Source organism: Alosa sapidissima, chromosome 8 (assembly GCF_018492685.1).
Source record: "Alosa sapidissima isolate fAloSap1 chromosome 8, fAloSap1.pri, whole genome shotgun sequence".
Classification (NCBI taxonomy): domain Eukaryota; kingdom Metazoa; phylum Chordata; class Actinopteri; order Clupeiformes; family Clupeidae; genus Alosa; species Alosa sapidissima.
In genome coordinates this window covers 17,631,495-17,646,520 of record NC_055964.1, presented here as the reverse complement: position 1 = coordinate 17,646,520, position 15,026 = coordinate 17,631,495, and the positions used below count along the sequence as shown (strand labels likewise).

General features: G+C 40.6%; 1 protein-coding gene across 23 annotated transcripts in view; it reads left to right on the top strand.

Annotated features, from left to right (window-relative positions):
- The window catches only part of cacna1ba (calcium channel, voltage-dependent, N type, alpha 1B subunit, a), a 100,365-nt gene that overhangs the window by 64,231 nt on the left and 21,108 nt on the right, over positions 1-15,026 (top strand). For 16 of the 23 annotated variants that reach the window (XM_042100836.1, XM_042100845.1, XM_042100844.1 and 13 more), the window contains 11 exons: positions 903-1,029; positions 1,690-1,819; positions 2,069-2,128; positions 2,519-2,625; positions 3,896-3,907; positions 5,509-5,529; positions 8,255-8,351; positions 8,706-8,866; positions 9,379-9,516; positions 12,575-12,776; positions 14,603-14,767. In XM_042100836.1, the coding sequence (XP_041956770.1) occupies positions 903-1,029; positions 1,690-1,819; positions 2,069-2,128; positions 2,519-2,625; positions 3,896-3,907; positions 5,509-5,529; positions 8,255-8,351; positions 8,706-8,866; positions 9,379-9,516; positions 12,575-12,776; positions 14,603-14,767 (1,220 nt within the window). The remainder of the gene's footprint in view (positions 1-902; positions 1,030-1,689; positions 1,820-2,068; positions 2,129-2,518; positions 2,626-3,895; positions 3,908-5,508; positions 5,530-8,254; positions 8,352-8,705; positions 8,867-9,378; positions 9,517-12,574; positions 12,777-14,602; positions 14,768-15,026) is intronic. The other 7 variants (XM_042100843.1, XM_042100840.1, XM_042100832.1 and 4 more) reach the window with 2 other exon arrangements.

The following is a 15,026-nucleotide window of genomic DNA, read 5'->3' as shown; positions in this document are numbered from 1 at the left end:
CAATTAGATATTTATATAGAATATTACCGTATGTAAGGGATAATGTATTGTCCTCCGCTCATTATCGAAAATGAAACCCCCGGCAGGGCGAACAGGACCCCGTCGCGAAGCAGATAAAGAGCAGCAGACAATACATTATCCCACTTATTATACGACTCCTTGCCAAACTTCACATAGTTGGCCATTTATTTTGTTACCGTTTCGTGGCTTTACCTGAGAAAACAAATCGTTTGCTACACAAATAGAACTTGAAAGTTTCAGTATTCAGTAACGTACAGTATTACTGACTGAGTGCTGACTTTAACTTTCAATAAAATTCCATTGCAATAAGCAAACCTACTACTCGTGGAATGATATGAAAGACGTGAATCAGAAGCACAAAACGATGGTTTTCAAACCGTGGTTCTATGTCAATGAAATAGAACCCGTTGCCATTGACAGCAACAGGGTCCCGGGTTCGGGTCCAGTCCGGGTCATCTCCTGATCCCACCCCAACACTCTCTCCCACTCGCTTCCTTTCACTCTCTTCACTGTCATATCCTAAACAGGCCAACAAAAATACATAAAAAGATATATTATATTAATATATCATATTAATACTGTACAGTCAGGGTGGCATTGATCTGTGCAGAATGTGCTGAAATGCACAGCAATATGCCAAAAGGGTTTCTTGTGTATTTGCAATATATGAAAATAACCCATTGCTCAAATGAATTTCCTAATACATATCAGGTGAATGGATGCTTGTTATGAATATTAACTGATTGATTAACTCACAGAACTATTAGTCACTCTGAAATAGTGTTTAATTTCTGAATTGCTTGCAATTATTGAATTTGCCAACTACATCATACTCCAGCTAGATTTTATTTCTGTGGGTTGCTATTGTTTTTGGATCACAGTGAACAGTATAGACAGTGAGACCATGCCAATGACAGAGGAGAAGAGGAACCTGGACGATCTGAACCTGATCAACACCCGACCCATCCTGCCCTACAGCTCCATGTTTGTGTTCGGCCAGACCAACCCGTGAGTCTGCCCGCCACCCGCCACACCACCCTACAGCGGGCACTCGCTCCCTCTGCCAGTACCTTGTCACACTAAATATGCCTAAATATGTTCCCCTTCCTCATCTAATGAAAAGCTGTTAGGAGATTGAGTGACTGCATGGTGGAAGAGCAAAGGGGTGGTGGCAGCTTCCTCCTAGGCCTCTTCACTCACTCGGGACGCAGCCTCTCCACACGCCCGTAAAGCTTCCCATAAACACTAACTTCAATGAGGAGCAAACAAATAGTGCCCTCATAAACTTCCACATGTCTGTCGCCGCCCTCGGCATGTTCACTATAACTCACCATATGGGCCTGCCTGGCTGACGTTTGCGAGTGTGATTTTTGTGATTTTGATGGAGCATCAGCTTGAACAGAGATATTTAAAAAAAAAAAAAAATAATAATAATAAAAATAAATAAATATATATATATAAGACATACAACCGAGAAGTTAGTTATGGTTCACCATAAATCCAGAGTAGTCTGTTTCTGTGTCAAAACTGGTCACTAAAGCTTTCACAAGATTGTTTAGCTACATGCAGGTGTTCGAGGATTCAGGAGTATTTATGTTATGTTGGATTTCATAGTTAAGATCTGCATGTATATTTGTGCTTCATGTGATTTGTCATATCCCCAAACAGAGTAAGGCGACTGTGCCATTACATGGTGAGTCTACGCTACTTTGAGATGTGCATCCTGGTTGTAATCGCCATGAGTAGCATAGCCCTCGCTGCTGAAGACCCTGTCCAGGTCAATGCCAGCCGCAACAATGTGAGTTCAAGTCAATGACCCATGGGTTTGGGTAAGAAATGTAAGAACAAAATGTAAGAATGATACACAGTGATCAGGTGTATAACCATTTCTTGAAACCAGCAGTCAAACTACATTTTACATTTCTGACAATTGTCATTTGTCAATTAGATATTTTTAAAGTGATTTGTGTATGTCAGTTCTGTTGCTTGCTGAACTAGTCTGGTTGGTGTTTTCAGTCTTAACATTTCCTTCTTCCACTCCACTCAGGTGCTGAAGTATTTGGATTATGTCTTTACGGGAGTTTTCACTTTTGAGATGGTGATTAAGGTAAGTGCTTGTGCTTGTGCTCGGATTAGACATTATCCTTTCAGACAGGCTTGTTTAAAAACAACACTTTGCCCCTTTAACTAATAGGTAGCCATTTCCATTACCCAAATCAAATCACTTAATGGCAGGTTTGATCGTCCCTGTCCTTTAAACTTTGTAGTGCTTTCCATTTTTTTCTCACACACTTGGATTCATTACAGTGACAACACATGCTTTAGCCAACTTCAAGTGCCTCCTTTGTAGACGATTGTCTGTGTGAAGACTGCTGTAAGAGTTTTATGCGCAGCTGTCTGGTCTAAAGGATGTTAGCTCAGTTTGTGTGTCTCTGTTTCCTTCTCCTTCCCTCGTTTGTTTTTCTCCTCTCACACCCTCTTATTGTTTGGGGCGAAGATGGTCGATCTTGGATTGATACTTCACCCCGGCTCTTACTTCCGGGATCTATGGAACATTCTGGACTTCATTGTGGTCAGTGGAGCACTGGTTGCATTTGCCTTCACGTAAGTTCTCTCTGTCTGATTTACATTCAGAATGTGCATTTAGTCTTAGAGGAATAATACTTAGACACTTAACGCTTAACACTTACAGGATGTCAACAATAAAACTGTCCACTAAAGGACTCAATAACTGGCAAAAATCAGTGAGCGATTTTTGTCATTTTAAGCAGGTATCATTTTATCTGGTGGTAACTCAATTATCTTTGGAGTGACAGTCCTGGCCTTTATTGAAGCTCTTGTTAGTTTCCCCCCATTGTTAAAGGTGACTTTGGAATCTGAGCGGGTATAATTAAGATGTTGGACAAGCTGTATTCCTATATTGTTGTGCATTGGAACTGTGTCAGTTACGGCACTGGCATTTGGGAAATCCTGTTCTGCATGACTGAAGTTCTCTTTCCTGTTCTATTCCTGAAGTGTCTAGTCTTGTTTCATTGGTCCCCAAATTATATAGTGCAGCTGTCCTTTGGGTATTAACAAAGTATGTCATGACTCATTAAAAAGTTGGCATCAACACGGAAGAAGAGTACATTATATAGCTTGCAAATATTTTTTCACACAGTGTCTGTTTTTTAATGTATATTTTACTGAATATAAACATAAATTACAAATTGCATTCTCACTCCAAATTAGTTTTGATAAACCCTCAAAAAACAGAACTTTTCAGACTTGGTTGACCCTTGACTGGATCCTAACTTCAGAAAGCTCAAAGCTAAGATGACCTTGTTCTGGGTAGACTGTACAGTTGAGACACTTTTTGCTCACACAAAATCAAACAAAAAATAGATACTGGCAGACATTCTGCATGCCATTTCCTTAGCTTGTAGACTAAGATATTATCAATCAATAATACCCAGTAGTAGTATACCCAAGTAGTTTATATTTTCCACAACTAGCTCATAAACATAGGGTGCATTTTTGTCTCGACTGTGTCTCAACTGTACCCATATGGAGTACAGTTGAGACAGTACCTGGTATGGTTGAGACACCCATTTTTAATGATGTATAGTTAATCGTTCATTGCAAAATTTAATAGTTAAAAATAATAGCAATTGCAAAGTGTTTTAATTTAAATTCATTCGTAACATTTAAATTAGTGTTGGTTAAAATGAATAAAACCAGCCAACTGTACTCAGTCTACCCTACTTGTACATGTTGTATCTTAAGATTTCACAATGATTGTGTTCAGACTGAAGTAGTGTAGTGAATGAGCACATTTCTGTCTAATTGATTACAAGATTTTCTTTGTTTTCTTTGTGCCTGGATTCACTTGAAGGAGCATCATGGGGTAATGGCTTAACTCTCTCTCTCTCTCTCTCTCTGTCTCACTCTTTCTCCTGCTCTCTGTCTATATTTCTCTCTCTTCTCTTCTCACTCACTCATTCACTCACTCCACCCTCTGCTTGTTTGTGTGAGCCAGGCGAGGTCTGCCTATGCTCAGCTCATAAGGCAGTGCTGTAGCATGGGATATTCTCCTGCGCTCTGATCTCCATTAGTGCGTCATCCATCCCTGCTGTCATCACCTTTCACACACACACACACTTGGGGATCAATAAAGTATCTCTATCTATCTATCTATCTATCTATCTATCTATCTATCACACATACTGTACACACACACACACACACACACACACACTCACACAGACACACAGACACACAGACACACACACGCACATACACACACACACACACACTCACACAGACACACAGACACACACACACGCCTGCCTGATTTTCCATCCTTAAATACCACTGTCACTGTCACTGCGGTGCAAGCCTGAGTGCTTGAGCTTGTTTGGCTTCTGGATTCCAACATTAGCAACTTAAATGGAAAAAAAAAACGTTCACATTTTCTGAGGCCTATTTTCTCCAGTCTGCCGGGATCAATGGCATCCCTGCAAAATACAACTAGGATTAGATCACATGGCTCTTAATTGCATTCGGGTGCTCCGAATGCTTATTGCAGATTGCATATAGAATTTCAGCTAATGTCACATTAGGATTGTGGTGAACTGACCGCTTGCTCTGGTAGGCCAAAAGTCGAGCATCTCATTGTCCGTTTGTGAAATCACCATTGAACCCTTGGCCTTGAATCTGCCTTGATTCAGACGACTTCTCGTCTCATGCTCTCCTTACACCACTGCATGTGATCAGCGTTCAACATGGGTCATCATCACATCCAGCATCCCTTGACCTGATGTACTGTATGCATAGAGGGTCTGTCAGTCGGGTCGTCCTATGATCAGATCTTCTTGAGGTGCAGGCTGGCGAACTGCCGAGCTTTGAGTGCGGTGCTGTGCTGGTGCTGTGCATGTCAAGGTGCTACTGTATACCGGGAACATCAGATCATATGAGTGGCGTGTCTCTCTTGAAGGGGTTTCTAGTGTTTTTCCTCACCCTCTCAAGAAGGCAGTGTTGAGCCTACGTTGATTCGATTTCGTGCATCCACCTTCAGACATTTCACTTCTTCGTCAGATGTCCTCTCTGATCTCTTCCGCTGTTGTGTGTGGGGGTAAAAAAAGATTGACGGCTGGCAGTATTTCAAAACTATAGGAACAGCTATGACTAACTGCTGAATCCAACCCAAATCATCTGGGAATATTGAGGGCTTTCCCTGTTTTTAGGTTAACAAATCCAGGTTTCGATATAACACCATCACTCGGAATCACCCAAAAAACGATTATGAAGAGATCAGCAATAACAGCATTCCATCAAAATGCTTCCATCGTCATTCAAGTATAATCCATAGAACACTTACTTGACAATGTATTTAATATTTAATTCATGTCGAGCTATATCTTGATAAGCGTGTGTCTGTGAGTGAGAAGCAGCTATAATGGTGCTCTGTGCTTGTCTTGTGTTCTTATCATTGTTCTCCCTTATTAGACCGCACCAAAGCGTGACCAGGTGGGGACCTCCCCTACACTTTTCTCTTCCCTTTTAACACACAGTGTTTCCCCTTACTTCCCCCTCCTCCCTCCCACCCCCTCTGTCTTCCCGGTTAGACCATGTTTAATGGCTCTTAACCTCCACAGCTAAAGTGTCAGGGGCCTTAGGTCTCTGCCACTCTGATGGCTTTCAACTAGAACCTCTTTCCCAATCTCTCACTCTCTCTCTCTCTCGCTCGCTCGCTCTGTCTCACTCTTGCTGTCGTCAGTGTAATTTTCATGAGTAGTTATCCTGTAATGGATGAGGTGGTTCAGCTAAATCAATGCCATATCTCTCACATATCACACAGCTCTGCAAGCAGAGCAGACAAAGGCTAAGTGGGCCCTGCTCAAAGGCTCCCCACACAGACAGACAGGGTCACTTATAGCCATGTAATGAACACTAGCCGTAAGACCAAAGAGAAAAGGTCTCGATAATGAGCCAAACCATATAAATCGTGTTATTCAACCCCATTGAATTCTATAGAAATTGTAAATGGCTTTGGGTGTTTTATAGGTGAAAGGCCGACATAAAATGAATGGGAGGCAAAAACAGTTAGGGGTTGGTGTTACAGTTATAAGACGTTGGCATACAACTTACTGTTTTCCCCTTATGACTTTCAAACTGAACCGTGCTCACCCTCTTCAGGATTTCTGTAGATTTCAGGCTACATTCCCATGGACCAAACATGAGGTATTTCAAATATTCAGAAAAGCAAATATTTCCCCTGGCTTTTGAGCAGCGTCTATGAAAAAATGTAATGTTTGCTCTATTGCTTTTCTGAATGTTTGATTATTTCCTTATTGTGTGTTCTTCATCATTTCCTCTGTGTATTTGCAACAGCATTCATGCTTTGGTACGTGGAATTGTAGCCTGTTCAAATCTGAAATTATTATTTTTAGAAACGCACTGTTTTCAAAAAGGGTCGAGGGACTTTGAAAGCTATCAGAATGCCCTGTGTGACTTATATCCAGTAAATGTGTGGGTGTCATCAAACTACTCCTGATGTTTAACTCTCTAGGCTAGCCGGAGTGAACGCATGCTAGACTAATGTGCATCAGAGCATGAGAGATCGCATGCCCGTGTACTGGTGTAGAACCCGACGGAAAGGGTGCTAAGAGTAACCTCACTGAGATATCAGGTAGACGTACAGATTGGGATTCCTGCAAGATGTTCCCTAGTAGTAAATTTGGGTCTAGTTGCTTCCTCCATCTATGCTGTTATAGTGCACATAGTGTATGTGAATTGCAGGATGAGAGTTTCTATGTATAAAAGGCACAGCTGGACAGGTGTTTATGCACAGCTTAAGTAATATAGTGCAGTTGATGTTATGTAAGGGTCCAGGGGTGGATCTCTTGGAAGGATTGCAGTAATGCATGCAACCAAGTTACTAAGAGTCATTTTGAGGGAGTCTTTTGCCATTTATTGGGAATTGATCTGTTTATGGTTGGCATGCCGACCCAAGGAATTAATAAAGCCTCCTTAAAACACTACAACAATCATACATTTTGTGTCTGTGGCAGTGTCTTAGCTTGTGCCTGAGGATAGTTTCTCTTATTTGCTGCATAGCAGTCCTACGCAAGGATATATGGCATGAACATCTTAAAATCACCAAAAGTAAGGGTTGGTGTGTTACATGTATATCTGCCTTCTGCATTTATGGTGCTCAAAGCTGAAGAATCAAAATTTCTCTCAGGTAATCTTGCATCCAAACATTTATTGATGTGAGCTTGTTATATTCAAAAGCTTGTCATCTGGATACAGGCTCTTAGAGGAACATTATAAAAACATAATAATGCTATTTTCTGACTATTTCTTACACTATTAGTGCAGTTGATTCCACTGTTAGATCATACGATTTTAAAGCATTTTTTGTCATATATTTCTTTCTTTTTATTCTTCTTCTGTGGATAGTTTTTGTTTTATTTCCCTTCCCTCTTCCCAGTTTATCTTCATTCATCCCTTTGTTTTGGTACCCCTCTCTGTTGTTTCACTCTGCCATGTCTCTGTAAATGTACAAACGACGACACATCACTGTCATACTTTATTTAATTGTCAAATGTAACAGTTGGCAGCCCAAACAAATGTGCCCTTAAAACAGTGTATTATTCCTGGAGATCCAACATCAGTTGTGTGCTATTCTGAGTACCAGGTTTAAACCCCGTTTATAGTGCCCTGCATGTGTAGATTCAGTTTTGAAGGGATCTTTTAGTCATCTCAGACTTAGACTTCACAGATAACAGTTAAAATAAAAATGTATTTTCCTGAGGTTGTTCTTTTGTCATAGTCCCTGCATGTCATGGTCTCAGAGTCTGCCTGTTGCACAATACTTACAGTACCACATGCAATCCTGATTGCATGGTTTAATCACTTAAATGATCATAAGGCATGCAATAGTAGATCACTAATCTATGTTTGTGATGGAAAAGAATAAATGTTAATGTGTGTTATTTATGGCTGAGGTATACAGTAGTTTTCTTATGTACTGTTATTTTTTTCCTCGTGTGGTTCATATTTGCCCATGGTCTCTGTATTTTACTCCACAATGACTTTATTCACTAATGGCCTGTGAGATTTTATTTTGTAACACACATGTCTCAAAATAATACTCTGATAGTAGTTTAAGTAGTCTACATGTCTCCTCAGATGTATCCTTTAGAGCTAATGTGCTTTTATGTTGTAACCCTCTGCTTGATTTTTGTAGAGGCACCAAAGGAAAGGATATCAGCACCATTAAATCACTGAGGGTGTTGCGAGTGTTACGGCCCCTCAAGACCATCAAGCGCCTGCCGAAGCTCAAGGTAAAGTCTCCTCATCATACATTAAATGAAATCAGCTAATTGCTACACTAAACATGTAAATCACATGTGCTCTAACAGAAACTAGAGGTGGGAGTCGGGTTATTTTCTCTTGTGATTTAAGTCACGAAAACAACATTCAGACTCTCAAATAAGAGGGATGAGACAAGTCAATTTATTCCATTGTGACCATGGCTTCCTGTACTTTAATCTTCCCAAAGAAAGCATTCATTCAGCAGTATTGGTTTAATCAACCACAAAAATATTAACCACAAGTGAATGTCTAAGTCAATAACTTTAAGACTGTGTGTGTGTGTATTTGTGTGCATTGCGTGTCTCTTGTGTGTGTTGCCTCAGGCCGTGTTCGACTGTGTGGTGAACTCCCTCAAGAACGTGCTCAACATTCTCATAGTCTACATCCTCTTCATGTTCATCTTCGCCGTCATCGCCGTGCAACTCTTCAAGGGAAAGTTCTTCTTCTGCACGGACGAGTCTAAAGGCCTGGAGAAGGACTGCAGGTAACATGGAGCAGAAGGATATTGTGGCCACATGCTGGCCAATATCACAACATGAGCACCCCCTGTAGGGGCTCTATGGTAGTGCCTTTCAAGTTGAAAGGGAACCCAGATGATTTCTGAAACGGCGGGAAAGTGGTCTGTATCCCTTAGCAAGTTTTACAGAACAGATTGGGTTACATATAATGTTTTAGACGTAAGCATAGTCAGTGTTGGAAAGTATCAATACATCCTCCCTGTAGAGCAGGTTGTAGGTTGTTGTTGACGCAATGGGTCTTACAACTTCTCATAACCTCACATCCACTGCTAATAATGTATAATACAATGCTGATGTAATCCAATGTATTCAAAATGAGTTACTCACTTTGAGTAATCTATCACAATACGTTACAAAATACATTTTAGGGCATGTATTTAGTAATCTGTAGTGGAATACATTTTAAAAGTAACCTTCCCAACACTGAGCATCGTTTATTGGCTTGATGTCCTCTTAATTCCCTTTTCCTGCTGAGCAGGGGCCAGTTTTTGGACTATGATAAGGACGAGGTGTCTGCCCAGCCTAGGGAGTGGAGGAAGTACGAGTTTCACTATGACAACGTCCTCTGGGCTTTCCTCACACTCTTCACAGTCTCCACTGGAGAGGGCTGGCCCACGTGAGTCACACCTTTATTTTGCTCTCAGAGGACTGGATATCATTGCTTTGCTTACTTCTAAAAATAAAACTGGTCATTCATTCTTTTGGTAATCTGCAGTCCCCATCACATTTCAGTGGTTATGTTTTGTTGAATTTGGTACAGTAGGATTTAATACTTCAGTTGTAAATTCCACATTTTGTCAGTAATCTTTTTAAGGTGCGCCTATATGTTCTATGCTATACATATCACACATCTTTTATGAAGGGCATGTCAAGTGGCATGTTGGTTCCTTATTGTTGGTTTACAGATATGAAACAGTAGTGTCTATAAAGTTAGCATCTTCAGCTTAGTATGTTATTTTATACTCAAAAGTGACCTCTCAAAAGCCCTCTTATGTCTCTGCGATCACAGTTCAAAGTGTTGGGATGTTTTGATGTTCTGGTCTTTGAAGTGCCGGTACACACACTGACCATGCATAGTAGAGACACCCTGCTCCAGACAGTTCCATGATAAAAGGAAGTCCTAAGATAGCCTACTGTTTTATATAGCCATAAGCCAAATACCTTGTTCAGAATCGTACAAGAAATTGATGAAAGAATGGAATTTATGAGTAAAAGGAGATGTTCATTTATTATCTTATAAAGTACGGGAAAATATGAACTTTCAGCTTTAAGCTTACTGTAAGCTGTTCATTAAGCTCTTATCAAATCCTTTTGGAAGTACAACAAAAACATTGTTCTTGTAAGCAAAGGTTTTAAATGGAGCCGTTTGCTCAATTTCAAAGAAAATACACATCCATGTTATTTGATACTTACCCCATCAAGGCAGCCATTGGTTGTGCACAAAGCAGGGCTGTAGTATTCATGTCTGGTCTTGGACTCGAGTTTGTATTTGAGATGTTTTTTATGGTCTTGGACTTGTCTTGGACTCGCTGGCATTTGGATTTGGGCTTTTTTTTGACTTGGCATTTGGTCTCGCCAAATTTTCTAGTTGGCCTTGACCGAGTCCAGCGGGCTTAAAAATATATGTATTTTTTTTTCTAAATCATGAATTTAAAACAAAGCATTGATTAAGTGACCATGCTGAAATGTTAATTTGTTTAAAATCCATCTATAATGGCTGGGCTTTGACATTGGCCACCTCTTAATGAATGCCTTCCAAAACTCATCTTTTATTAAGTGAAAATGCTATACAGTATGGCCTAATGGTGTAAAAAGAAGTAGATACAGTACAAAGTGTTTCTAACATCACAGAAAAATATTGCATAGGTAAGTAAGTGGTGTAAAGAATTGTGTTTCTCTCTGTCTCGACTCTGTCTCTCATTTTTGACTCGGTCTTGACTAGTCTTGGATTCAACAGAGGTGCTGTTGACTACTGGTGCTCTGTCTTCTTATTAAGCCCGCTCCTATTTTTAGCCTTTATTTGACTGGATAGAGATAAATATGACAGGAAATGAGTGAGGGAGAGAGATGGGGAGCATACTGTAGATATTAGAAGGCTAGATACAGCATTGGGCTCCGGAACATGCGTAAATAGAGCCGCCATATTGGTGGGGGCAACAGTCACTGGAGGCTCACTGGATGACTCACAGGATGGCTCACAGGTGTCTCTGATTGCCAGCAAGTGTTGCCCATAGACAGTAAGGTGTTTGCCCCCAGCAATATGGCGGCCGCGTTCACGTATGGCACCTAATAGAACTCAACGGACAATGCGGTATCTAGCTTTCTAATATCTATGATGGGGAGTGGGTTCAGGAAATGATCTGAGGCCACACTCTAACCTCTGTCCCTGCAGGCACCAAGCCTCATGGTAGGGACGCTAATACTACTGCTGTGCTATGGCTCCCTATAGTGTGTGTCCTCACTTTTTTTTTTTTTTTTACACCTTACCTGTTTGCATTGCTGAGTAGTGCATCACAAATGCTGCACATTTGGAGAACTGAACTCTTAACTCTGTTTTGAAGAAAATTCCCTTCCAGCTCAGCACTGTAGTAGTATCAAAAGAAGAAAAGGTCAGAAGATTGTTGGGGAACAGTATTAATAATATAAAGTATATTTACAAATATAACATCATAAACAGTGATTGTTTTGTCTGGGAAGTCTTTCAGGTAAATTCTTGACCTTGAAATGTTCTTTTACTTTTTATAGCCTGCCCCAGCTTTTGCAGGTGCACTCAAGATACATGCTATGATGGCATTGGGGAGGAAAACAGGATGGAGTTGATATTTTTAAGAAATGAGAAACTGTTGTAGTGCAGGATTTACCTGGATATTTTTAGGTTTGGGGGGTGGGTGGGGGGTTCCAGTTACCCATGGACTGGATCTTGATTGGGAGCAGTGGGAGGGGTATCCCCTCTGGGAATGTACTGTATAAGCATGGGTAATTGGCTTTGATTTATATCTTATTTAAGCCAAGTGTACAAGCTTGTCGGCTCAGCACACCAGAGACCAATGCCAACGCAATTCTTCACCCCTGTCCATAACTCCTTCACTTTTTAAGATGCCCCCTCCACACACACACACACACACACACACACACACACACACACACACACACACACACACACACACACACACACACACACACACACACACACACACATATCTCGATACCTCGAAAGAATAATTGAATTAAGTATGTTATTAAATAATTCATTCATGCATGATATGTTAAAATGATGGACGGTTTGATCTTAAACTATAAGTCAATTAAACTCTCCCTTTATAACCTGGAGGGCTGAGTGGGCTAAGTTTAATGTGGTTAACACTCTGTCCTCATACTGACAATGGAAACAATGGAAATTGAGTTTTTATCATCAATGCTGTATCATACCCATAAAAAGGGTAGATATCCACTTTTGTCTTTGCGCTACACATAATATTGTGTAACTTCTCTATTATTTTTAAATTATGTTATGTATTAATATCTGCCGGACAGTGTTAAATAAAATAAACGGCGTGATTGAGTCTGAATTTACTTAATTTTAGATTATATAGGTGTATTTTAAAGCGAAATACAGTGAATGCAACGGAAGACAATTTAAGACAGTCAGTTGTTAAAAACATTTAATCCCACAGGGTCTTGAAGCACTCGGTGGACGCCACATTTGAGGACCAGGGCCCTAGTCCAGGCTACCGGATTGAGATGTCCATCTTTTACGTGGTCTACTTTGTTGTCTTCCCCTTTTTCTTCGTCAACATCTTTGTGGCCTTGATCATCATCACCTTCCAGGAACAGGGTGACAAAGCTATGTCAGAGTGCAGTTTGGAGAAAAATGAGGTAAACACACATATGCTGCAAAAAAAGATAAAATCCTTGTGCACTCCCTTTGCCGTTTTCGGATCCTAGGTGCTGGTGATGTGCAGGAATATTAGACTTTAAGAAAGAGACTATCACCGCACACTGGTCTAATATTAGGACTTGTTTACATGTATTAGAAGGGAATGACTTGATTCACTCAACGAACCTGAGGAAGCTCAGAACGCTGAAACGCGTCCTAAACAAGTCCTAATATTAGACCAGTGTAAGGTGAATAGTCTCTATTTTTTAAAAACATATATGCTGCTCTCAAGCATACAGTAAATAAGTAAGTATAAGTATATGTACTCTTTTGATCCCGTGAGGGAAATTTGGTCTCTGCATTTATCCCAATCCTTGAATTAGTGAAACATACTCAGCACACAGTGAACACACAGTGAGGTGAAGCACACACTAATCCCGGCGCAGTGAGCTGCCTGCAACATCAGCGGCACTCGGGGAGCAGTGAAGGGTTAGGTGCCTTGCTCAAGGGCACTGCAGCCGTGCCTACTGGTCGGGGTTCGATCCGGCAACCCCCTGGTTCTGGTCCGAAGCGCTAACCAGTAGGCTACGGCTGCCCTCAAATAACTCGTCATCCTCATATGATGAATGCAACAATGTATGAAATGGATGGTGACTCAGTGTGTTACACAGGCTGTGATCAATTATCAACGATTAGTATCAATTAACCTGTTAATAACACTTTTACATACTTTTACAGCTATGTAATATTAGCTATGTTACATAATGCATATAAATCATTGTCAAACAAGAGTCATGAGATTGGTATAAAATCTTGGATGTTGGGCAAAAATGTATTAATTACACTTTGAAAATGAATGTGTTGTCACTATCTGGACACAGAGATGTGTTAAAAAACAATGCAAGTTGTGTTATTTTCAACACATATTGTGTAACAAATAAAAAAGGAAACTACACAAACCGTGCCCCTATCTGGACACAGAGATGTGTTAAAAACAACGCAAGTTGTGTTGTTTTCAACACATTCGTTTTGGCAAAGTGCAGGTAAACTAGGTGTGTGCCAGCAGTTGTTTGTATACAGGATGTAAGCCATGGGTTGCTCCGAAATTACCTCACATAAGTCTCAGATTGGTTAACAGCTTATAATCAATTAACCACATAGTAACAATGATGGTTGGAGTGTTCACATTAACACACGTTAGCACACATACATCCTTATGTACACAAGTATGTATGGGCTGCTTGTGGTGCTCAGTTATGCACCAGTTATTGGCAGTGGAGCCTGCCATGAAAACAGATGCGGTGTCCAGGTGAGGGATGCTGACAGGTAGACGATTAATTCCAGTGTCCTGACCGTATCCGTCACACACACGCACACACACCACTCCCTCCTGATAGAAACGGAGCCAGTGAGATGTTCGCTCCTTGTATCCACGGGGACCCCATTAGGCAATCATTGTAGGCCTGTTGAACCAGTGAAAAATAAATCTTCCCTGTCCATATGCTCACCAAACACGACTCTCTAACTGTTGCAGGAGAGGTGAAACCACTGGGAGGGAGGGAGATATATTTGTCATAAAAGACTCAGATATTCTAAAGCAAAATGCAATCATTAGAATCAATCCATCTTTTGTTTATTCATTTATTTTCTTCTATTTCTGGTGGTTGAGGAACGTTATAACAAACAAATAAGAAAGTGTCAGCCTTTGCCCTTACGTGTCTCCTTTACAATGGCAGCAGTATGTGAAAAGTGAAAAGCAGCATATCTATTCATGGAAATCCAGACAGAACAGTTTTCATTTGTGTTTGTTTATGATCTTTTTTAGAGGGCTTGTATTGACTTTGCCATCAACGCAAAACCGCTGACACGCTACATGCCCCAGAACCAGCATTCCTTTCAGTATAACATGTGGAAGTTTGTGGTTTCTCCGCCCTTCGAGTACTCAATCATGATCATGATCGCTCTCAACACTGTGGTTCTCATGATGAAGGTTAGTTTGCCAATGTTCACTTTTATCTGTTTTTTTCTGCATAGCTTTTAGGGCCTCTATAAACATACATTTTAGACATACTTGTATACGTTTTGAACCATAGATGTTCACAGTGTGTGTGTGTGCGCTGTTGAGTGTGTTTTTGACTGTAGACCTTTTCCACCATTCCACTGAGTTCCAATGAGACAAAATATTTGCAGGCATGGATTGCAGTGGGCTTAAAATCTTGACAGTGAAATATTTATCAGTTTACTGCATT